The sequence below is a fragment of the Cadophora gregata genome (assembly GCF_030347475.1).
Source record: "Cadophora gregata isolate MNR1 chromosome Unknown scaffold_1, whole genome shotgun sequence".
NCBI lineage: Eukaryota > Fungi > Ascomycota > Leotiomycetes > Helotiales > Ploettnerulaceae > Cadophora > Cadophora gregata.
The window spans coordinates 1,728,154-1,752,567 of record NW_026695924.1 but is presented as its reverse complement, the minus strand read 5'-3'; the positions used below and the strand labels follow the sequence as shown (position 1 = coordinate 1,752,567).

Genomic DNA, 24,414 nt, shown 5'->3' with positions numbered 1-24,414 from the left:
ACGCTAATGGAGGATTCTACTATACCGGCTTCTACAGCTACCAAGACACTGTACGTACCAATTCTTTCAAAAGCCTTTATCGACTCATCTCATTAACTTCGTCTTCAGGTCTACGTAGGCAAACTAGGCAACGCATACATCGCCAAGAGTGAAATTGGCGGCCAAACTGACTTTATTTATGGCTTTGGGACATGCTGGATAACCCATTCGAGCTTGTCGTTGCGATCTTGCGGTGGAGGAATCACGGCTGTAGGTGACCACGATTTGCCCCAACGTTTCGCCGTATTTGCTGCTGACTTTGGTCCAATAGTGGAAAGGAACCAATACGACATTCGTCAATAAATACGGCGTCTATGTCGTAGATTCCAACGTCCATGCAGCTAATTCCAGTTTGAGTATTGTGGGCAAATGTCCGCTAGGAAGACCTTGGGTATGTTTACTTTTCTTCGCTTGTTAGTAATAAGCGAAGATGGACTGACAATTACCGAACAGAACGCCCAACACCGATCCATCTTCGCACGCACCTACCTTGATAACAGCATCCTCAGCACGGGCTACATAGACTGGAATCCGGCACGATACAGTAACTGGACGCTGCAGGCTGAGTATAAGAATTACGGGCCGGGATATAATGTTACTGGGCGGGAGATCGCAAAGTTTGATGTCCAGTTGACGGATAAGCAGTGGAGCGTGTATAGCAGTCCCAAGAAAGTCTTTCAGACGAGGGAAGGGAAGTTTGGGAACACGGAATGGATTGATTTCGAGGTCTGAGGGGAGATGAGTATGCTGAGGTATTCATTGAGAAACTAGCCAGTAGCATCAAACATACTAGCATGGGACCTTGTACAAGTCATTGTTGAGATGGTGAATAGGTAGTTGAGGTCGTCAATTTCCTAAAGTACAATCATAGTTTACTGGATGGCACGATCAGCGCTGACGCCTTATTCAACGTATCCTCCGCCTCACGCTCGATTCTCTTGACTAACTCGTCACATGTTGGGATGTCGTGGATAAGTCCAATGACTTGACCAGCAGTCCAGACCTAGGAGGCGTGAGTATTGATGTAACAAGGAGGGTATGAGGACACTTACGCCGTAATCTGGGTCTCCATTGATGAAGACTTCTCTTCCTCGCTTGCCACTGACATAAGGAGCAACCTCCTCAAACTTGCCAGTAGTACTCTCTCGCTCAATCTTCGTCGCTGCTTGTGAGACTTTATTCTTGTACAGCCGACTAGTGTTCTTCCACCTTCTTAGCACAAGCTCTGTATCCGTCTCTTGCGCTTTAACAATCTCCTCTTTGATCTTCAAATGGATGGGCGCCTCGACCGTGCACATAAATCTAGTTCCCATATTAATACCCTCAGCGCCCAAACTCAACGCAGCGGCAAGGCCTTGTCCGTCTGCGAAACCACCAGAAGCAATGAATGGTACTTCAAGTGACTGTCTCGCCCTACTCAGCAAAATAAAGTTCGTGATATCTGTTTCGCCCACGTGTCCGGCACACTCAAAGCCATCGATGCTCAAGAAATCAACACCGAGCTTGATTGCACTCTGCGCGTGTCTGATAGTTGTACATTTGTGTAGAATGATTACTCCGACCGCTTTTAACTGCTTGATGACAGGTCCAGGCGAGTTCCCCGCTGTTTCCACAACCTTGATGCCCTCGTCGATAGCGACCTGTGCGTATGCGCCGTAGTCAGGGGTATTCATCGAAGGGAGGAGTGTGATGTTCACGCCGAAGGGCTTGTCGGTCATGGTCTTGCATTTTCGGATCTCTTTGCGTAGGTCTTCGGGGGTTGGTTGTGTGAGGGCTGTGAGAATTCCGAGGCCACCTGCGTTGGAGACGGCGGATGCTAGTTCAGCGTAGCCCACCCATTGCATACCACCTTGCACTACGGGGACTGTGGACAATGTGTTAGCAACTCACTCTGCCCTGGTGGAAAGCAACTCGAGACCAAGCTCAGTTGGACTTACTCTTGATCCCTAGAGCCCGAGTGAGTTTGGTATTGAAAGGCATTTTGGCTCGTTCTTGTCCTTGTCCTTGTTCTTATTCTTATTCTTATTCTTCTAATGTCGCAGAAAGAAGTGCTGGTGGTGCTAAGACAAAGATTGAAAAGAGGTCTATTCTATCCTTCTGGTGATCTTCTAAGACTGGAGAAATGGAAGTTGTTGATTTTGGCAGCTGACGGACAATTTAGCTCTCCCCACGTTATGGGGGCAACCGAGGCCGAGGCACACTCTGCCGAAAACAGGCTCGGATGGACCTATGAGACGTTGGATTAGTAATCTATATGGGGGTTTCACAGGCCGAAGTATGGATCTGGTCAGCGATGGCATTGATGATGCCCTTGGGATGTGTGGAAAGTGTGATTTGATTTCAAGAGGAGTTGATCCTCGGAGAAGACTCGAGTCGAAGAGACGGAAATCTTTACTCATCATTTATGATGAAGTGGCCATTCCTCTCTTCTGTCCAAATTCCTTCTTATCTAGCGTTCATATCCTAGCCTTGGATGATGGGACAAGCCAAAGACGATGAAATCGGCAAAGAACAACGAGAACGAGTTGAGAGAGGTAGCTTTCTGAGGCAAAGAGCTGGGTAAATTTTTGAGGCTGTCAGAGTGGAGAAGACTCGGGCACATTTGACCATTAGGCTAGTGTAGCTCGTGCAGTCTTGCCTCACTTGACAATCAACCAATTGATACTCGAACTGGAGCATTGACTCCATTCCCAAGACACAACGCAACACCGGTGACCACGAACACACACGCACACACACAATCACGACCACAAAATCACGTACCACAGTGAACCCCCAACTGAGTACAGCCCCTGAAGTCTGACGACTACCCCTCGATATGTTGCATATGCAGTCCCACTACAGGCTCAACTCCGGCCAGCTCGACGCAACAGAGAGGATAGGTACTGTAAACAGGTATATCGTATCACCTAACCTTCCTCTTGGGCTTCTGGGCTGGGCAGCAATGCTGAGCTGCGATGCGTTGGTCAAGCAGGCAAGGCTGTAGTGCAGCACGGCCGAGAGAACAGCGCTGAGCAAGGCTGTATAAATAATATACTTGGCCCGCTCTGGAGTCGCCACGCAACAATTCTCCTAAATAGCCTTCAACCTCCCTGCTCCCACTGGAAGCATACGATACTCTGGAGCCTTCTCTAGAAGCTGTGTACCTTTGCCATTGCCATTGCCATTGCCAGCCCTCACCCGCCCACGCCCCGGCCTCCGTCTGTGGCTTCGACACAGCATCTGGCACTCTGTCCAACTTGAGTGGCTTGGCCATGACTTTACTGTCTCTGCTTCCACTCTTCACACTCCCCACCAGAAGACAGCGGACTCAGCAACATCAGCAGCCGGAACATTCTTCACTGTTCGATGCAATACAATTGCCAATGAAGTAGCCTGCAGGCGCCAGCAATGTCAAATCATACTCCCATCCACTCATTCCATTTATCTCACGGAGCTCTGACGGGAACGGCAATGCAACGACGCACCCACGTCTGCAAGAATGGCCGGGCATTTCTGAGCTCCCTCCGGGCCCGCTCTCACATTTCTTCTTCAACCACCCCATGCTCTCAGCGTACCAGTCTGTCGGGTTATCTGGTTCGATCTAGATTGACAAGCGGTGAAGCTCAAGTCCTTGTTCACGATAGATGCGATCTACCTAAGGCAGGTCATCATCTAGAGATGCGACGCTGATCAGGAGTTATCGCAACGATGAGATGCAACTGGCAGGGCTGATACTTGAAATTTCCGGTAACTACCCTCACCGTTCGCCAGACCATGGGTCTCTCCGCATTGTACCCTCGAATCAAGGAGCTTCCAGGGACGTTACGCAAAGTTCATCGTATCAAGCTCATGTAGCCACCCGTTCCTGCAGTGCTGCTCGATCGAATTCTACCTTCGGGCTCTACAGTAGTCGGGGAATACTAGATTGAGGATAGGTACACAGCTGCGTTCCAGGTCTTCTATCGAAGGACCGGATGACACCTCTCTAGTCTTGTTCAATCAAGCAGATTGGGCGACCGAGTCCAAGCTGATAATGAATTGATCACGTACGATTGCCTTCCTCTCTTCACAGGAGAAGTTTGAGAGGCTCTTCAAGTGTCCGCATTTTGCTTTCCTTGTTCTTCACGTAAAAAGCAATTTTTCGACATCTGGAATCCTTGCGAAAAAGTGAGGCAAGATGTCTAGGTTTTCGCCCTATAATTTGAGCTGCATCCAAGGCAAAGGACCCGGTCGAGGACCGGAAGTATTGGTACTCTGGCTTGTGCAACTCCATTGGCGTCTACGTGCAGCTGACATGCTGTTCTTAAATCTTAATTGGGCTCTCGCTATGAGATCAGACTGTCGCTTCCCCCAAGTCGGCTCGTCCCTCCAATGCCCCTCCAATCCACTTCTCTCCACTCCTTGTCTACTTCTGCTCAAATATCTCTACCCAAATCTGCCCTCTTTTTCTTATTGCCCCATGATGGTACCCACGGAGCTGCAGCAAGCTGGATGAGAGTGTAGCGCTGGCCCTGCATTTCCACTAAGATGTTTTTGTGTTAAGCTAGAATTGCTTTTGCAGCTTTACCGTTGGTCATTCGGCATGGTCGTACATGAGTGTGTTATCCCACCGATGGAGACAGCACACACGGCCCTATGTTCTTTTGGGTGATCGACGTTACTTCTTTTGAATAGTTTCTTTATCTGCTCAGATGCATTATGCCGAAACATACTTGAACCTAGTTGCCGTGTCGCAGTTGCAGCACGGAAGTGCAAACGCAGCTTTTCCTCATCTTCGCTGCCACCTCACCTGCTACACACCCAACTCCTTCCCATGGGATACAATTTTGGGAATCTTAAGCACCTATAAAGAACTCCATAAAACCACCATTTCTGCAAAGCATAACGCCTTATCCGCACTCCACTGTTTCGGCTCCACATCCCCAGCTATACACACATACATTTGCACATCACCTACGTCAACTTTCAAGAAGGTCATCCTTCCTTCACCAATGTCTTATTCGAGCTATAATTCTGGAGCTGCAACTTGGCAAGAGAGACTCGAAGGTATCTGGTTGCATTCTCAAATCAATTGACCCCGCTGACCGCATGTAGAGAAGTGCCGTGAGGCCAACTACCACCCTCCGGTATTCCAAATCATGTCTGACAGACGTGGTAAGCTCCCAAAGCTCCCGCAAAGCTCAGAAGCACACAATTGACTTGTTCACAAAGGTGGTCGAACCGCTTGGTCCAGCACAGTCACTGTGCAGGGCCAGAGCATCCCCGCGAGGTTCTGGTACGATGGAGATCATGTCAACAATGCGAAGGAGGACGCTGCAGAGGTAGCTTTGAAGCACATCAGTACCTCGAACCCAGGCTCCCCTACCCAGAGTCGCTCTGGATGGTGAAATTCCATCAAAGCAACGAACACCTCAGCACACTCGCTCGAATTGGCCTGTATGATAGGATGGTAATAAACAGTCTTCAATGTGGGAACAGCATGGGCCGGCGCAACACAAGGGCTTCTGGCGTCGGATATCGTTACGGTCAACAGGACGGGCGAGCGTTTTCGGGCAGTGGAGTTGACAGAGTTTACTGGCTATGAGATTCGTTATCTTTCCCTCTTTTCGGGCATGTGGATGGAAATGTTAGACTTGGATTGGACTTCTATCTTTGTTTTAAACCCACTTAAATTCCCAGTAGATATTGTTTCAAGAATCAAACTTGCTTCTTTTTTACTTCTTCTGTCAAGGGCCGAATTGAGTTTCGTGTAGTGTTGGTTTTGGTAGCGAACCACGTTATCGAGCGAGGTAAGGGACGATGTTGATGGAAGAAGAAAGTTGAACGTTGAAGGTGTCCACGGTCATACAAGATCCCAGCATCCCGGTTGATATGAATTGAGCAACGACAGGATGTCCCCTGGAGGAACGCGGCTGCGCGGTTCTTCTCGGACTGGCTGCCTTAACTTACATTCACTATGCCTTAATATTATGGCTTAAATAACCGATGCATTTTCGAGCTCGGTCATCACTTGGATCAGATGAGGATAAAGGCAATACAACACCATCGCCATGCCTCCACGATTGAATCTGTACGGCGCAAGCCGATCACTTGCTGTCCGTTCACGACCATCAATTGCTTCATATCAATCACGAGTTTCTCCGGTCATCTCAAGGAGAGCATTCGCTGACGAGAAAACCCCTCCCACTGGCCCGAATGAAGAAACCCTTGGACATGTCAGCGAGGAAGCTGCAGATATGAGCAAAATTACCGGAGAGACTGGACCAGATTTGGGACAAGGAACACCTGTGCAGGAGGTACGGCTTACAACTGCTATTTTGGCAGCATTGGCTACGATGACATCACCCCTTTGAACGATTTTTACTGACAATTGCTGCACAGATCATTGAGCGTGACCAAGAGAGTAAAGAGAAAGCGCCTGAGATTGTCAAAGAGGAGATTGAGAAGAGTAAAACCCAAGCCGATGCCGCAGACACAACATCTTTCGCCAATTTACTGGCACTGGGTCAATTGCAAAACGTAGCGACAGGAGGACATGCATCCGACCCAGTAAACCTAGGACACAAATTCGGCCTGCCAGACTTACCACTGCCATCAAATGGGAATCTTAAGTACAGATACGATCCCGTTGTATCGCAGGTCACGACGCTTCTCATGCAGCATGGCAAATTGAGCGCTGCCCAGAGGGTAGGGCCGTCAGTTCTCTACTTTCATTCTGCGGTCATTTGCTGCGCAGATTTTCCCAGGACTTTCCTTTGAAATGCATCTTGCTAATGTCTGCTCTGTAATATAGAACATGTCCCTCATCTTAAACCATCTCCGAACCGCCCCTCCCCCGACTACCAGCTCAGCTCACCCTCTCCTGCCAGGTACAGCTCCTCCTAACCACCTCCCGTTGAATCCCGTCGGCTATCTCACCGCTGCAATTGACTCTGTCGCGCCTCTCCTTCGAATCAAGTCCATAAGGGGTGCTGCTGGTGGAGGAGCCGCCTTGCAGATCCCCAAACCCCTTGGTCTGAGACAACGGAGACGGCAAGCTGTTCAATGGATACTAGACGCAGCCAACAAAAAGAAATCGAGAAGTAGCGGAAGAGGACAATTCGCTCAGCGGTTTGCAGATGAGATTATCAGCGTGGTGGAAGGGAAGAGTTCTGTTTGGGAGAAGCGGTTGATGGTTCACAGGACGGGGACGTCGGCAAGAGCAAATCTGATGAAAAAGACTTACAGGAAGAGGATGTAGCGGAGGGGTGTTTAAGGCAACATGTCTATGCTTGGGATGTATCATAGTGTATTCTGGCGAAAAGGAATGGATGGCATAGAGAGGCAAAGGAAAAAATGCTTGTGCCAATAACACATTATCTGTGGCTGGTGGTCTTGTGAAGATTGGCGGTGAGGACGGCACCTTGACGTCTCTTTCCGTCCCAGGAACAGCAATCTTCCGGAATTATTGCCGACGATCTAACATTGGTCAAAAAGAGACTACGCACCGCTGCTCTGCACAGAAGCCTGTCGATGTGCAATGGTACAGCGGCACGTGTAGTGTGTATTGGAGATTCACCAACTGCATTGATGCAGACGCTAGCGGTAAAGCAAGTGCTGCAGCTCGCCACGGTGCTTCTATCATATATCAAACTCTCTGTTCAATCTCTGTTTGAAGTTCTTGTCTCTGCTGCCGTCTCTGGTGTTGTTGTTGACATGATCCAGATCCGGTACCCGGATGCCAAGAGCGAGGGAGACGACGATAGAGGAACATACTAGGGAGATGGCCTAGATGTCTGCTGTTTCCACGTTGTTAGGTACGGGACTTAGTCGCGTTGTCTTCCTTCCGCATTATCCTAGCTGGGCTTGGAGACTGTATCCACATTCAAAGTGGCTCCATTCAGCTTCCGGATATCTTGGGAGAGCCTGGTAAGGGATGGAGTTGCAGATGCAAACGGCTCCTCACCCCACCATTCCCCCTCACATGTAATACCCACTTCGTGATGCTTGGGTGAGTACTATCCCACGAATTGGAATCTATCGCGGAAAGGAAGAGGGTCGTTTGGCCCAGTCATACTGTATTTCAGCTGGTCTAGGTCTGGGCCAAGCAGGATCTCTCTGCATGCTGGCTTGGAAGAGAGGGTAAGCTTCTGTGTGAGGCCGATGTGCCGCGAGATGGGGCCGGGTGAGAAGTGATATTGGATATTTGGTTGGCAATTCCGAGGGGGAGATAAGGAAGGAACTTGGCGGTGGTGCTGCGCCCGTCTTGACTTGCAGTTATCGCTTGCTTTTGATGTGATGCCAAGGGAGATGTGGGCATAGGTTTATGAAGAAAGTTTCGACAGGTGGATTGGGAATGCGGGCAGAACATACGAGGTACATAGCTTGCCGTATTATTGTATGTTTCGGCCTTCGGAATAGTACAGTATGGAAAGTCTAACTGTGATTCTTGAAAATGAGCACCTCTTCGGAAGATTCTGTGTTGCACTGCTTCTACGGTGAAGAACTCATTCATCACTACGAGTATAAGTACCTTTCTCGGTACCATGTCTGTCGGCTGTGGCAGCTCAAAGACAAGACGGAACGCCGCAACTTTGTGGGGTCGGGGAGGGGCATCTCTTGGCGCATGTGGTACTCGTACATAGGTACAGAATAGGTAGCTTCCATCCAGGTTGCATTAGGGGCTACCTAAGGTAGGGACAGTATCATGAATGCGATAATTGTGCTGAAAAGATGTCTTTCAGTGCTCGTTGGAGCTGCCACTACCAGCTCAGAGACATAACTTCTATCGATCTGGCGATTGCAGTGCCGGATAGTCTGGTGCATAAGTAAATTACCAACCGTAAAATGCAGTTTTCCAGGGTATTACTGTACACTTGCAGGCTTGCTTCACTTGCTTCCAAGGGAGAGACTGGCGGATAGCCATTATTTGCCTGTTTGCTTCCTTATTGAACTGCGCAGGCCGACATTCTCTTAAAGGTAGTCTTTATTATTCAGGATCTTGCTCTGACCCTGCATCCTGATTATTCAGACCTCTCCTGTTGTTGCGATTCATTGCCATCTTGCAGCCCCCCAGAACAATCCCTATCCCTATCCCGAGCACCGCAGCCCACTCGGCTTGGGCCGCCTCTCCCCCGCCTCCAAGGGACAGCGCTAAAAGCCATCCCATTGCCATAAGGAGACGATCATCACTTGTTTAAATCAGTCAACTCCTCACTCCTCCTCACTCGACTTGCCCCCGTGCTTCATTTTCTGCGCAAGCGCCGCTTCTCCCTCCCCTTTCAACCTTCACGATACCTTTCCCTATCATAAGAAGCAAGTCCCTTCAGCTGTCACAGCACGTCCCGTCTCAGCCGCCATTAGCAACAATCTAGAACCTCCATTTTACGAAGCACCGCGGGGGCAAAACGAACCATCTAACCACCTCTGTGCCTCCTTCTACCACCTCGGGATTCTGCTCGCCACGTGGCGCACACAACTCCTCTCCTTTACCAGCAGATATACTTGCTTCTTCCTTTTTGAGCCCTCTATCTCTGGCCGTTCGAAGCGCTTGCGTTCAAGCCTTCCCTGCGGCCCAAGTTACACCGGAACTCTCTCTCGACACAGGCAGCACGGCTGTAGCAATGACCTGAGCGCAACCCTGAAAAGACTGGAGCCTTTTACCACAATGCAGTATCTCGAATTTGTCTATCGACAACCACGAAAGTTCATTAATCGATAACGTTTACCCTTCACAGCGCCACCTTGTGGTGTTCCTGCTTTGTCGCCCAATTCACGGTCTCTCCGAGTTTTCTGCTGGAGAGCAACCTTTGCCTGGGCAAGCAACAAACACTTTCGGAATAATCTGGCAAGAACAACCTGAGGTTTGGTGAGGATGGCTACGCAGGAGATGTCCTTAGAACAGATATTGGATGAAGAGAGGAAGGATGTCCTTGCCTTACTCGAAAGCCCTCCCAAAACCCGCCATCGAGGTTCCACAGGATCCATGGGATCTGCAAGGACTTCACCCTTGACCACACAGGCACAGTCTCCCATAAGAAGCATGCTGGATGTTGATGAAGGCTCAGAGTCACCTAGGAAGACTTCATTGACTGGGACCAACGGAACTGGCCTCGCAATACCTCCGCGCAAGAGCTCGTCGCAGACGACTCGAAGTATGTTGGATATGTCCCCATCACCACAAACTTCTGCAGCACCACTTCAAAGTATGCTGGAGATAGGGGAAGGTACTGCGAGCAAGAGAAGGACATCTTCCTCTGCCTCGACGCAGAGTGCAGCATCCTCGCCCAGTGATGAGAGGACTACTCAGAAAACACAGCTGGCGAATAGCCTTCCCCACAGAAGCCTGTCGGATGCAGCAAGGAAGCCAGCATCCTTTGGACCCAGAGCGGCATCTACCGGTGGGAATCCCGAATCAGCCTACCAATTTGGCGGGTATGCGCCAAGTACCCCTGGTGGACCCGTAGCCCCGAAGCGGACTACCCTGGGTGGCAGGAAAACTTCCGCCATGGCAGAAGTGGTACGAGGAGGAACCATAAGTTTATTTGGAGACAAAGACCGAGACCGAGGAAGGAATACCTCGAATGCCACCACAGGTATCTCCACGAAATCGAGATCTCCAGTCCCTCGATCAATTCTACGTTCGAATTCTCCAAGTGTCAAGGCGGAAAGTTCGAAGCTTGTCCTGAACGATGGGAGGGTGGTAGATATGAACAGCGCGTACCGCAGGTTGTCAGATGCAAATCTAGCTCGGTCTGGAGGAGGGCTGTCATCGTTGGGTGGGAAGAAGCAGCGGAGTCGGACGAATAGCGATGGTGTGCCATTCGAGAATGGAGCCAGGTTGGAGAAGGACTATGTTGACAGCGAGGATGTGATCATTGATAGCAGTGATGATGACGACAGTATTTCGGACGATGATCAGCTGCGAGGCAGGAAGCATGAGAACCGGCCAGATCGAGCAAACTCTGATTCTGCCGTGGGAGGAAGCAGACCAAAAGTGGCCAGGCAAGCTCAGAGCTTGATGGCTGCTGCCGAGGAAGAGCGTGCGTATTTCACAATGCTCCTTATTTGTTCTTATTAACAAATCTGCAGGTGATCAAATAGCTGCCGCCGAACACGACAAATACAAGATACGCTCACTGCTGGACCCAGAGATCACAGTCACCGAACCTGGTGGAGATCGATATTTGAGACATGGAAAGGCTGTCGTACATCCGAATACAAGCTTCGACGAAGGAACGTCTGGGCTGAATACTCCAGTCGACTCAGATACAGAACAAGACGTCACCGATATCAAGCATGCCCAGAAGCTCTCGGTTAACATGACGCCTATACAATCAACCCCGGCAACCAGTCGTTCTGTGCGGACAATTTACCGTGGAGACTTCCTCAAGATGCAGCAGGAAGCCAAGGATCACCAGCGCCGGGTTCGGAAGTACCTTGTTGCTACCGATCTCAGTGACGAAGCCGCTCATGCATTGGAATGGACTGTTGGGACGGTTCTTCGAGATGGGGATACTCTTCTTGCCATCTACTGCGTGGACGAGGATGTAGGAATCGCCAACAACGATAGCGAAGATGATACTAGAATGAAGGAACAGCTTGCCGCCATTCAGGCATCTGCGAATCGTTCGGGATCGACTCCGCTCATGAGCCCTACCACCAACTTCCCGAGCCCTTTAGGACCAGGCTTCAGACTAGATCCTCACAGCGCCAGTGCGAGCCCAATGGGTAGGGAGAAAGGAAAGGCCGAGTATGAACGCTACAGAGCTGTTCAGGATATAACGGATCGAGTATCGAGACTTCTCCGAAAGACGAAACTCCAGGTCAAGGTCGTGATCGAAGTTATCCATTGCAAGAGCCCGAAGCATCTCATAACAGAAGTGATAGACTTCATTTCTCCTACAATGGTTATCCTAGGAAGCAGAGGGCAGAGTCAACTTAAAGGGTATGTCATTTCAGTTCCCTGCTATGCCAAAATCTTGGAAGTGTCGGTGAAAGGTCTCAGCTGACAGAAACACAGCGTCATTCTTGGCTCTTTCTCTAACTATCTCGTCACGAAATCCTCTGTTCCCGTGATGGTTGCACGAAAACGTCTTCGGAAGCACACGAAGTACAAACGTCCAGCCATCCGACTTGCAAACAATCTTTCCAATCCTGCTGTCAAAAGCTTGGCTTCTGCGAAGATTGATTGATCTTTCACTGACGCACCCATATTCTCCTCTCATACATATTCAGTGACCATACTCTTGGACTGGCTCATACAGAGCTACGGTGTTCTCCAGGTTTGGAGCATTCTGTTTGGTCTCCACTGCCAAACAGGAAGCAATATATCATCACCTCGTCACTTTGGGGACAGCTTCATGCAAGTCCCTAGGGTCGACCAGGATTATAAGATGAGTACTTGACTCCTCGGCAATTTCTCCTCTCGTCATCCAACACACGGCACACAAAAAATTTCACTTCGATATAAATATTCATAAAAATAAAAAATGGCAATGATTGCCACGTCTCTTCCGCGAGCAAGGGAATGGGGAAGCGAAGATAATTCGGTCCGCGAGAACTTCCATCTGGCAGAAAGATAAGCATGCTTGGAAAGGTGTGCCTCTCTTGACTTGGAAGTAGCAGTTGCAACTAGCACACTTGATCACCAGGGCGATGGTGACGCGGCGTTGACTTTCGATAATGTCTGGGTTGATGGAATGGGTTTTTTTGCTCATTAGCGGGATTTTGATTGTCTTCGGCGTATGGGGATAGGACTCTTTATTGCAATAATAGGCGAATGCCTATCCACTTAAATTTGGCTGCGCATTTGGGCTTCCGAGTCTGCTACAAGCATGCCGCATTGCATTGCATTGCATTGTATTGCTTTGCGTTGCGTTGGAGGGAGAGAAGATAGGGATGTGACGGCAACACGTCTCAATAATACACTCAGTCGTTTCTGGGCTGTTGAAAGAATTCGAGGGAATCAACGCCAAATGAAGATTTGAGATATTAAAGCTGGCTGACTACTGCATTGTATGGCATACATAGCATAGCACATATACCACCACTGCCACTCTTTTGAATTGAGTCATGTGTCCCGTTCAACGTACATCTAGTGAAATCCCCATCTGAAAATTCATCCTGATGTGGCCATCTCCCCTTTGCATTGCTTTGATGAGGCGTGTGTTTCTCCATGTCTCCATGTCTCCATTCTTTTTCGATGACTCCTGTTGTCGCTTGAGTAGCCGAGATTCCGACCAGAAGTAAACAAACGCACCTATAGGTGACGAGGGCGATATAGTGCATTTTAAAAATTGATGGATGGGTATCAATATCTTGAATTCGTAAAATTCTTATTACAAGGCTTATGCTAAGATACATGTGAATGCAGTAATAATTGTGTAAAGTACTCTGGACTGAGCAGAGAGTAGATCCTTATGGTACAGTGCAATAGCCAAAACACCCAGATATCTATCCATTCCTTCTCTTTTTTTTCTTCTTTGCGTTTCCGTTCCTTCGAAAACCCTCAGTTCTAGAATTTCTGAAATCCTAGACTTTCGTCTCATCCTTCTCCCTCACTACTTCCTCATCTTTGGTATCTTCAATCTTCCCCTCCTCCCCTTTCTTCTCCACATCCTCGCCCTCAGCCTCCTTCTCCTGCCCATGCCCATCCTTCACACTCCTCCACTCCAACCCCACACAACAGAAGAACGCCACAATCGCACACGCCGCGGTGATCCAGAACGTGCCCTTCAGCCCATCCACATACGCCCTCAACACATTCTCCAGCTCGTTCTCCTGGCCCAGCTCTCTCAAAAGCTCGCGAATCTGTGTCGCGCCGCTCTTCAGGAAGAGCTGTGCGGGGAGGGTAGGCGCGTATTTCTCGATGCCGGTCAGCAGGCCGTTTTGGAAGAGGGTTTGAGCGACGGCGATGAAGAGTGCGCCGCCAAGGGTTTGGAAGAAGGAGACGCAGGCGGTGGCGACGGGGACGTCGGCGAGGGGGAGGACGGTTTGCACTACGACTATGCCGCCTTGAAAGCCGACTCCTATGCCGGCGCCGGTGATGATCTGGAGGAGGAAGAAGGGTTAGTCTTGTGGTCCTTTGGAAAGGAGGGGGAATGTGTGAGGGAAGGAGAGCGGGGACGGACCTGGTAACCGAACCATTTTGCGAAGGGGGTGTGTGTGTCGAATGTTGTGATTAGACCGGCGCCGATGGCATATAGGACCATGCAGAAGAGCATTACGGGGACGTAATACCCGATGGCCGTGATGAGACCGCCTGTTACAATGGAGGAGACGACGGTGCTGATTAGGAGGGGGAGGAGTCTGAAGAGAGGACGAGATGTTAGTTTCGAGTATGAGATCACGAGTGAAAAAAGGAGATTATTCGGAGGTAAAGTTGGGAGAAGTCTACTTACTGAATGCCGGCCTTGGTTGCGCTGGAGCCTTTTACTGATTGGAAGTAGATGGCGAGGTAGAAGATGATGGCGAAGAATCCGGCACCAACTTTAACATTGACACATTAGTGTTTGACTCTCCCAGTGCATAGAATCGAATCCTTGAATCCTCGTCTCAACTTACAGAATAGAGCAAAAGCCAATGCAAACGCCACATTCCTGTTCTTGAACAGCCGCGGAGGTAAGGTTCCCCGATCACCAAGTCGGATCTGTGTATACACGAAAATGATGGTCAACAGCCCAAACCCAACGAACAGTCCGATAATGCGAGAGTTGTTCCAAGGGTAGGTGGAACCGCCCCATTGGAGGGCAAGGAGGAGACAGATCACGGCGGGGACGAGAATGGATGCGCCAATTAGATCGAGTTTGAGGACTCGTTGTTTGATGCTGAGGTTCTCGGGGTTGTTGTCTCGGGTGATACGCAGGAAGAAGTAGATTACAACTAAGGAGACGGCGCCGATTGGAAGGCTTGGGTGGTGTGTTAGTAAGTGTCTGAATCCGAGATTTTGGATTTCGGAGTTCAGGGCTAGTTCTGTTGTGACGATGGGAATGAAGAGGCTTACTTGATATAGAAACACCATCGCCATGAGATCTTATCGCTGTATGTTGTCAATATTTTTCGGTGGAAGCGCAGAATGTGGTGGAGCATACGTGAAAACACCCCCTAGAAGCGGACCAGCTACAGATGCAATTCCCCACATACCTCCAATTAGGCCAAATGCCGCCGGTCTCTTTCTGAGCGGTACTGAGAGTGTCAGTATTGCGTGCTACAAGACGTTCTAAGCGAGAAAGATAGAGTTGGCGAACTCGTGATACCATAAACTTAGTAAACGAAATCACAACATACAGCAGTAAGCTAGAATTACGACTGCTCCTGAGAACAGTCCACCAACACCCATACCAGCTACGGCTCTTCCCACAATTAAGGCATTGCTTGATGGTGCTGTTGCGCAGACGAGAGAGCTGTGTGTGGTAAGTAGATGTTCAAACACCCGAAGGACCTCGCTAACCCAATTTCAAAGATTATTATAGCGCTCATGAAAGTGTACTTGATCTGTAGAGCTTGTCAGACCTGCTGGTGTTCTAAAGTAGACGTTGCATCTGTCTGCTCTTACATCAAAAATTGTGTATATCCGTCCAAAAGTTGGCTGTAGTGCGGTTGCCGTGAGGAGATATGATGATCCATACCTTGGTACGTCAGTAGGATATTCGAAAGAGCCAAGTGCCAGTCTTCGCTTCAGTGTCGCTTACCATCCAATATCCTGAATACTCTTAAATCTATCCGTAATCTTTGGGATGGCTGTCGAGATGATAGTCTGGTCCAGCGCCACTAGGAACACTGCCAGACACAACGCGCCCAGGATAATCCAGAGCTTCAACCCATGTGGATATTGCAGATCTTCCTCTGCATCTTTCTTGGCTTGTGCTTCCTTCTCCGTCATTACCACTTCTTCCTTCTTATCTGTTTCTGTTGGCGCGCCAGATATATCTTGAGAGGTGTTTGGGGGCTTGGTGGCCCCAGTGGCATCTGCAGCTTCTCTCTTGGTGTCTTCCATTGTGGTCTCGGTCACTGTTGTTGACCTTGACTCGCTCAATTGCGGCTGCTGCTCTACCTGGGAATGCGCCATTATATTTCTGAGCACTTTGCTTTGTTTGGGTGCTCGTTTGTACGGACAGGGTAGAAGACGAGACGAGGGCAGGACTTCGTGCTGTGTACCTAGATATGCCAGTACACTACAGCGCGCACCAAGGAATGCGGTTGCCTTCAATGTGGAAGACGCTGGTAATGAGGACGACGACGACGCGCAAGGTCTGGGCTTTCCACAAATGCGAATGAAATCCGAGCAGTTGTGACTTAAGCTTTGGACTGTGGAGAGTGCTCGAGGCTTATATTCTTACTTTCCCCAGGTCTGGACTTTCTTCGACAATGGTTCGGCCGCCTTGTTGCTATTGGTACCCTTTCAAGATCATGCAAGGAATAGCTGTGTCGGGCCATCGCTTCATTGGTGCAGCAGGCAATCTAGTGCTGCGAATGGCAGGCGGACGGACTGCGATGTGCTCCCGATGTCCGATTCTTACAGGGCATGGGGTTGGGATGGAGATTTTCTGGGCTATATTTGACGCATTAATAATTCCCATACGTAAATCTACTTAATGTAGGCACTCGTATCTGGATTAACAATTGGGGGTTTGCGGTGTCTGCGGGTTTTGAGGGGTTTGAGGGGTTTGGACCGTTGGAGTACGAGTAGTGGGGACATAAAGGTAACTGAGAGCTCAGTCCGGGGATAAGGTTATAATATGACCAAGGGATGCTGCGGTGCGCGACGTCCGGGGAATTCCCACGCCAGGATGGTCAGGATGGCATGGGATGAGATCATTGGAAGGAGACCTCCAGACACCAAGGTACAGTAAGGTATAATAAGTAAGGTGAGAGAATAGAAATCCGCACCACATGTCAACCGAAATGTTGGCGATTGAAGCAGCACTTGCTTTAGGAAGAAGTCTTGGATAGATGGGATTTCTGAAGCTGATCCCTATGTCTGCCAACCTTGGAGAGATACGAGTAAGGTAAAGGTAAAGGTAGATAGATGTGGTGTGAAGGAAGGAAGTGCAGGCACTTGCAGTGCAGCGCAAGCAGCTGAAAGGAAGACCCGTATCCAGGCCACGTCAGGATTCAACAAGGCTCTCTTTGCTGAGTACAAGGCTCACTTTCAGTCCATTCAGCAGGAGCTCCAACATTTGGCACAGAGCTCTCAATACTCGCTCGGTGAGAGTATCAAGTCAGCCATAGCCATGGAGGAGAGGAGTCTCTCTACTCTACTGGTCAACCTCAGCCTGACCGCCTAGGAGGTCGACAGCCGTATTGCATGGGTTGGAAGCAAACAACGCTCGCAGCAAACGCCTCTTTCGTTTTCTCTTGCTTTCATTTTCATGTCGCAGCCCAGTCAGAAGACATGTTGGTTTCTGATCAAAATGGTCTGCAGACACAGAGAGGGGAAAAGCAAACAGGGTCCGACTCAACTCAGCTCACCGTGGCTCCTCTCCTCTCGTCACTGCGTCAGCATACATATCAGATCGTCAATAATTTGACGTAACACAGGCCAGGCCACTCACTGGTGGGCTGCTTCAGATGCGATGCTGTTGTGCCTCGTGTGCTTACTTTCAGGTTATCTGGCAGATCCTCGGCTGAGTTTGGGCTTGGGCGTGGGCGTGGGCGTGGGCTTCTGTTCCAAGGATCTTGGGCATTATTATTCCCAGCCACCTGGTAGCAGCTTCCAGTGTGCCTGCCTGCCTGTCTGCCTGCCTCGCCTGCCTCGCCCTGCAGTGCAGTGCAGTGCAGTTCCGTGCCCTTACCGGACACGTGAGAACGCGAAGCCTGGTTGGCGTTTCTGCAGGACGCTGCCAGGATACTCGTACTACTACTGCGGGGACAGCCATGGCCATGGTCCACCGCCTTTTTTTTGGGCCGTCAACCTTGACCCTGACCCTGACCCTGACCCTGATCCTGACCCTGACTCCACGGTGACTTTTGCTGGGCTTTGACCACCTCAACCTTCTTCACTTCCGAAAAGCAAACAGAACCTTTCTCCTCCTCTCCCCCTTTCTGTCACATCAACCGTTTCATACCGGCTTTCATTGTTCTCTTGGCAGTCAGCTGAACAGGTGAGTTTCCCGTGTCATCGTGTCCGTCGCCAAACAAAAGCCATGCCGGATCGCGTTCCGACCCTTGTGCGCCATGCTGCAGGCAGGGCAGGGCAGGGCAACCACATAAGTTTGTTTGTCTCTGCTTGACCGCTTCCTTCGTCTTTCTGCCAACAACCTGGACTTGCCAAAGAGCTGACCGGGAGAATTGCATATCAGTCTGATGGCTCCTCACTTCTAGTCCAACTCGTGCTTTTGCTGGTACTCCGAATTCACATTCCATTCCATTCCATTCCAGCCAAGCTTGCCTTGCTCTCCGAACTACCCTTCGTATTCGACATCAACTGGTATCAACAACCAAGAACCATCAACCATCAACCATTCAGAGTAAGTCAATCTCCAGCAAACGCCCCTCCTCCAATTCAATCTCCATTGATTCTGCTCTACAATCAATCCATTCGCAGCTCCTGCCCTCGTTCACTCCTTCGCACCTGCCTTCATTCCTGCACAAGTACTACTTAAAGCATCTACTTCTTCCCTTTTCTCCATTTCTACGACCTAACAACAAGGTACTACAACTCTTCCTCAAGAAGGACAAGGTGCTTCGTCTCCCACCTTCACCTATCCATTCCTTTACCACATTTGCATTCAATGGCCCTGTTCCAGCCCACTTCCCTCACAACTCACCTTGCGTTACCTTCGTCTCATACTAAAACTAGTTGAAGAGCCAACGACTAACACCATTCTTCTCCACAGTATCCCATCCTATAATATCCTCTCACACTTATCCACGCTTCGTCGTACAGCAGGTTGCCTCTTCCGGCATTCCTTTGTAGTCCTCTTGCCGCAGGCGAGGCTACAACACGCATACACATACATAAACACCTGGCATACTCTCGACTTCTGAAAGTGTCAGAATTTGACTTCACCTCCACGAGAACCACCTTTGGAATCTTTCACTGTGCCGTACTAGTACTTTGGAAGTCACCTTGCCAAGTACTTGTTAATCAGATGTCTGGACAAGGATATCGTGGTGGGCGAGGCGGAGGCGGCGGTCGAGGAGATTTTGGCGGTGGTAGAGGCGGTGGTGGAGGAGGTCGAGGGGACTACGGAGGTGGTAGAGGTGGCGGAGGAGGCTATCGTGGGGATCGAGGAGGGGGCGGTCGCGGTGGAGGTGACCGAGGTGGAGGAGGCGGAGGAAGAGGAGGTTTCTCGTCCGGACCTCCTGAAGTCAAAGTCTTCAAGTAAGTCCCCTAAAACAGTGCCATAACTGCTTCACTCACAAACTGTACAGAAATCCTGGCAATGATCCTATCGCCCCGGACACCCAGGTCATTACTACCGAGGACAATTATATGAAGAACAGCAAGGGCATCAATGCTCTAGCTAACCTCTCTACTACCTCCCGATTTCCCCCACGCCCAGGTCATGGAACTATGGGGAAGAAAATCATTGTTTACGCCAATTATTTCAAAATGATTGCACCACCCAACCTCAGCCTCACACGTTACAACGTCGAGGTCTCCCCTCCTGCCACAGGCAAGAAGTTGGGTAGGATTTTTGAGCTACTTCTTGAGCTGCCCGCATTTTCTGGAGTTGCAACCGAGTGGAAATCGATGATCATTTCTACCAGAAACCTCAACCTCCCGCCCGGTTACACCATCCAGATCCCATACAGAAAAGAGGGCGAGGACGAGCCCCTTACTCGTGCCATCACGTACAATGTGAGAGTGATCACGCCACTTACATACTTGGTGTCCGATCTCATCAATTTCCTGGCATCTCAAAATCCACAGCCGCCATACCCTCAAAAAGCTGAGGTGATTCAAATGATGAACGCTGTGTTCGGCTGCTATCCTCAGGCTCACCCTGGTATTAGCTCCATTGGACAAAATCGTCACTTCTCTCTGGATCGCAGCCAGGCTAATGCGCATAACGTCCATGTTCTCGGCGGTGGATTAGAATCCCTCCGCGGCTATTTCTTGAGTGTTCGACCAGCCACTGGAGGATTGCTACTTAACATCAACATCACGCATGGTGTTTTCTTCGAACCCGACCGGCTAGATACATTGTTCCCCAAGTTAGGTACTGGGAACAAGACCACTCTGGCGAAGAAGTTGAACAAGCTTCGTGTTCGTGTTACCCATTTACCGGGCAAGAAGAACAAGAAGAACCAGGACGTTCCCCGTATCAAGACCATATGTGGGCTGGCACTGATGACCGATGGCCGCTCGGAGGAGCATCCACCTAAGATCACTGCTAACCATGGTGGCCCGACGCAAGTCAGTTTCTGGTTGTCTGATACTCCTCCCGGGACAGCCGCTGCTGCACCAAGTACCTCTGGAAAAGGTAAGAAGTCTGGCGGATCTCAACCAGGCAGCCTTCCCACGAACCAGTACATTACCGTCTACAACTACTTCCAAAAGAGTATGTGTCTCTGTCTGTTTCCTAATCTCCTGCTATACTGATACTATGAACAGAGTACCCGCTTATTCAGATCAGTGATCGTAATCCTGTGGTCAACGTTGGCAACAAGGAGCATCCTATGTACCTGCCTGCTGAAGTCTGCGTTGTCTTACCTGGTCAGCCAATTGGCCGTCGTCTCAGTCCTGCCCAGACCCAAGAAATGATCACTTTTGCTTGTCGTAAGCCCTGGGAGAATGCCAATTCCATCGTTGGAGATGGCAGAGCTGTACTTGGACTCAACCCTACGGCCAACTCGATTGCTGGCGCTTTCGGTATTCAAGTCGGATCATCTCTAGTCACTGTGGCCGCCCGTGTCTTAGCACCTCCACAGATCAAGTACAAGAACGCACGTACGAAACAGGAGACTGTCATGGTGCCAAGATTTGGTTCGTGGAACATGGCCAATGTCCAGTTCCATACCGGCAGCAACCTGGGCAGGTGGACCTACATCTATTTCCGATCCAACAGACGCGGAGACAACTTCAGTGAAACAGACCTGCAGGCAAATGTCGCCAAGTTCAGAGCATTCTTGAATGATTCTGGTATTAATGCGAACGGATACATTCAGGTCCCGCCTCCACCTACTGTTAACCTGTACGACGGTGAAAATGCTCGCAACGACAGCATCATCCGTGACATATTCCGCAGGTTCCACACGGCATCGCCCGAGGTCAAACCGCGCTTTGTTTTCTGCGTGCTCCCATACAACGACGTGGCTCTTTACAACAGCATCAAGACTGTTGGTGACACTAAAGCTGGCATCCACACTGTCTGCGTTGTCGGTTCCAAATTTATGAAGCAGAACAGACAAGAGCAGTACTTTGGCAATGTATCGCTGAAGTTCAACTTGAAGGCTGGCGGCATCAACCACACTCTCGATGCTGGAAAACTTGGCATCATCAGCGAAGGAAAGACAATGGTGGTCGGCTTAGACGTAACTCATCCTTCCCCTGGGTCCAAGGAAGGTGCTCCCAGTGTTGCAGGCATCGTGGCAAGTGTTGACAGGTGGCTCGGTCAATGGCCAGCCGATTTCAACGTTCAGACCGGAAGGAAGGAGATGGTGGAGGCATTAGAGTCGATGATGATTTCCCGCCTCAAGCTCTGGAAGAAGCGGAATAACGATGCCCTTCCCGTTAATATCATCATCTATCGGGATGGTGTTTCCGAAGGACAGTATCAGTTGGTACTAGACGAGGAGCTTCCTCTCATCCGCAATGCTTGTCGCCAGATCTACCCAGCTGAAGCAACGAAAAAAGACTTCCCAAAGATTTCAATCATTGTCTGCGGAAAGCGACATCATACTCGATTCTATCCTACCGCTGAAAAGGATGCTGATCGGTCATCCAACTGTGAACCGGGTACAATCGTTGACCGTGGTGTTACTGAAGTCGGCGCTTGGGACTTTTTTCTTCAGGCTCACTGTTGTCTGCAAGGCACAGCTCGCTCAGCTCACTATTATGTGATTCTAGATGAGATTTTCAGAGGCATCAAGCCAGTTGGTCAGCACAAGAGTGCCGCGGATGCCTTGGAGGACCTGACGCATAACATGTCTCATCTCTTTGGCCGCGCAACTAAGGCAGTCAGCTTGTGCCCCCCGGCTTACTATGCTGATCTGCTGTGCACCCGCCTCAGATGTTATTTGTCTGACCAGTTCGATCCCCAGGAAACTTCAGCCACACCCAGTGTTGCAAGTGGTTCGACTGGAACAAAGGGCAAAGACGATCCAATTGCCATTGGTGATGCGCTTAAAGACTCAATGTTCTACATCTAGGAGGTCTTGATACTGAGCACGGAACGTGCTTGAGATGCTAATGCGATTTTCCTGCCTCTTCTTCATTTTTGCATTTCTGAGATACCGCTGTGTAGCAAGGGGTGCACTACAACACTCATTCATCGATACAACGAGCGGGAACCACTCTTTTCACAAGTGGGCGCAGCGGATGCGAATCAGCCATCCTTTATTTGCAAAATTTGGTGCAGGGTCCTATCGTAGGCAACAGGGCTGTGTCGAGCAGGGGACAACTTAACTGTTTTCTTCTGCGGTCTGTCTATATTCAACATCAGACAGATATTTCCGACAGCTTCTGCGGTTTGGATTCTGGGTTTTTGGGACGTGGAGGATGCGCACACAAGCGAACAAGTGTTATTTGATTCCAACTCTCTGTCTTGACCGGTTCGTGACATGATTAATGAAAATGCATTGATGTCTTGCTTTAAAAGTGCTCGCTTTGGAGGGCTGCGCTCATCTAGCATGGAGATCCAGAGAATCATCAATTGCAAGCCTTTAGCTAAGCGAACTTGCCCTGGACTTGCCTTGAACTTGTTACCTATACATGGCAGGGTAGAACACAACTTCTCCCCCCTTGAAGGAACATTTGCAAATAAAATGATTAAAATCTTCGCATAATAATTTCAAATGTATTAGTTTGTTGGTTTCGTCTTGCAAGTAAGTATACAAGAGCAGCTGAAGAAGATCTCTAGGATTTATTTATTTATGTCCATACTTTGCGGCATGTCACTGTCTTGAATTTCCCTAACGAGGATGGGCAAGAACATACACCAGAAAAGCTGTTGAAATATAATTTGTAGAGCAATGTCGTCAGCGTCTAATCTCAATTGTCAATACCAATAATTCTTCAATAGCCTGTCCTCCTCACCACTCCACCTGGCATACGCGGCCACAACCTTAACAAGCATATTCCCAAAACCCGCAACAAGCATGAAGCCCGGCCATCTCATATCTCCCAAATCAGCTATCAAACACAAATGTACAAAGCTTCTCGGCAGCCCCTTCTCATCACACTCTCCATCCCCCGCGAGCCCATAACAAATATACAAGCTCTTCTCAAACCCCTCATGCGCGGGAACCACCTTTCCCACGAACTCCACGTCATCCGACTCAGATGCATTGAAGAACCGGTGTTTCGTACCGATGGGTATCACGGCCATTTCGCCGGGCGTGAACGTGAGTGTTTTGTTGCCGATCACGCAGCTGAGGAGTCCGTTTGTGCAGGTCAAGTGCTCATCGTAGGAGCCGTGGTAGTGGAGGGGTGTTCCTCCGCCTGGGGCAACGGTTACGCGGACTTGGGTGTAGGCGCCGTTGGTTTCGGCGGAGTACTTTTCGATGTGCGCTTCGTCTTTAATGAGGTGGTTGGTGAGTTTTCTGCGGGATGGGTTGTGCATGCCGGCTGGGAGCTGTTGGGAAGGTGTGCTGTGGGACGGCATTGTTTATTTTGGATCGTGGCGCTGTACTTTAGCGAGTTTGAGGATTGACGATAGGCGATTGGGAAATCTTCGTTACAAACAACTCAATTTTAGTAGATGAGGATCTCAAGTGCTTCAAGAAGTATAGAAAATAAAAAGTGAAGCAGGAGAGATAACAGCTAGAAAAAGGTTGATGTACTTATGAGCAGACGGAATAACTGTTCCAGTGCCAGTAAAGCAAGGATCACGGCACATTACGAGATCCAACCTAGTGTTGATGCTTCACCATAAGCCTCACCCCAAGCTGCCGCCCTCGCATCCGCCCCATGAAGCTCGCTTAGCTGTAAAAGGTCTCGGGTTCGGTCTTGGTAAGCTTTGCTCTCTTTCCACAGCGTACCAAGTCAGCATCTTCACGAATAGTATTCTCGATGGATATGGTATAATGAGACCTAATTACTGGACTCTGACTGATGAAAACATATCCACTGCGAAATAAATTGGTCAGACTTGTTGCTGCGGTCCACTATAAAAGGGGAGAAAACCGCACACTGTATATTCCACTGCCAGAATCAACTACTTTGACCAAAACATAAATCCTCATTGAACTGAGCAAAGTCACCACTCAACCCACCATGGCAGACTCCACCAGAAAGAAAATCGC

At 49.6% G+C, this 24,414-nt stretch overlaps 7 protein-coding genes across 8 annotated transcripts; 4 read left to right on the top strand and 3 right to left on the bottom strand.

Annotated features, from left to right (window-relative positions):
• Window positions 1-904: 904 nt before the first annotated feature.
• ONS95_000591 (uncharacterized protein) lies at window positions 905-2,136 on the bottom strand (the record flags this gene model as incomplete). Its single annotated transcript, XM_058493752.1, has 3 exons — window positions 1,977-2,136; window positions 1,092-1,903; window positions 905-1,042 (listed from the first exon to the last, which is right to left on the bottom strand). The coding sequence occupies exons 1-3, from the start codon at window positions 2,017-2,019 to the stop codon at window positions 905-907; spliced, it is 993 nt and encodes a 330-aa protein (XP_058363953.1). The 5' UTR covers window positions 2,020-2,136.
• Window positions 2,137-4,907: 2,771 nt separating this feature from the next.
• On the top strand, window positions 4,908-5,891 carry ONS95_000590 (uncharacterized protein). Its single transcript, XM_058493751.1, has 3 exons — window positions 4,908-5,067; window positions 5,116-5,175; window positions 5,233-5,891. Exons 1-3 carry the CDS (start codon window positions 5,013-5,015, stop codon window positions 5,406-5,408), a joined length of 291 nt encoding a protein of 96 aa, XP_058363952.1. The 5' UTR covers window positions 4,908-5,012; the 3' UTR covers window positions 5,409-5,891.
• Window positions 5,892-6,058: 167 nt separating this feature from the next.
• Window positions 6,059-8,839, top strand: ONS95_000589 (uncharacterized protein). Its single transcript, XM_058493750.1, has 3 exons — window positions 6,059-6,317; window positions 6,403-6,708; window positions 6,815-8,839. The coding sequence occupies exons 1-3, from the start codon at window positions 6,072-6,074 to the stop codon at window positions 7,259-7,261; spliced, it is 999 nt and encodes a 332-aa protein (XP_058363951.1). The 5' UTR covers window positions 6,059-6,071; the 3' UTR covers window positions 7,262-8,839.
• Window positions 8,840-8,915: 76 nt separating this feature from the next.
• On the top strand, window positions 8,916-13,303 carry ONS95_000588 (uncharacterized protein). Its single transcript, XM_058493749.1, has 3 exons — window positions 8,916-11,042; window positions 11,092-11,947; window positions 12,023-13,303. Exons 1-3 carry the CDS (start codon window positions 9,875-9,877, stop codon window positions 12,192-12,194), a joined length of 2,196 nt encoding a protein of 731 aa, XP_058363950.1. The 5' UTR covers window positions 8,916-9,874; the 3' UTR covers window positions 12,195-13,303.
• A 6-nt stretch (window positions 13,304-13,309) lies between these two features.
• On the bottom strand, window positions 13,310-17,997 carry ONS95_000587 (uncharacterized protein). Of its 2 annotated transcripts, XM_058493747.1 has the most exons (11): window positions 17,556-17,997; window positions 15,693-17,487; window positions 15,557-15,629; window positions 15,452-15,495; window positions 15,289-15,404; window positions 15,093-15,186; window positions 15,005-15,040; window positions 14,566-14,909; window positions 14,403-14,490; window positions 14,133-14,310; window positions 13,310-14,052 (listed from the first exon to the last, which is right to left on the bottom strand). In XM_058493747.1, the coding sequence occupies exons 2-11, from the start codon at window positions 16,067-16,069 to the stop codon at window positions 13,534-13,536; spliced, it is 1,869 nt and encodes a 622-aa protein (XP_058363948.1). In that variant the 5' UTR covers window positions 16,070-17,487; window positions 17,556-17,997; the 3' UTR covers window positions 13,310-13,533. The 2 variants fall into 2 exon arrangements, with proteins under 2 accessions (XP_058363948.1, XP_058363949.1); XM_058493748.1 differs by lacking the exons at window positions 15,452-15,495; window positions 15,557-15,629; window positions 15,693-17,487; window positions 17,556-17,997 and having other exon boundaries at window positions 15,093-15,405.
• A 1,208-nt stretch (window positions 17,998-19,205) lies between these two features.
• ONS95_000586 (uncharacterized protein) lies at window positions 19,206-22,570 on the top strand. The gene is made up of 2 exons (XM_058493746.1): window positions 19,206-20,510; window positions 20,564-22,570. The coding sequence occupies exons 1-2, from the start codon at window positions 19,439-19,441 to the stop codon at window positions 22,318-22,320; spliced, it is 2,829 nt and encodes a 942-aa protein (XP_058363947.1). The 5' UTR covers window positions 19,206-19,438; the 3' UTR covers window positions 22,321-22,570.
• Window positions 22,571-23,875, bottom strand: ONS95_000585 (uncharacterized protein). Its single transcript, XM_058493745.1, has one exon. The coding sequence runs from the start codon at window positions 23,772-23,774 to the stop codon at window positions 23,169-23,171; it is 606 nt and encodes a 201-aa protein (XP_058363946.1). The 5' UTR covers window positions 23,775-23,875; the 3' UTR covers window positions 22,571-23,168.
• Between the last annotated feature and the right edge of the window lie 539 nt (window positions 23,876-24,414).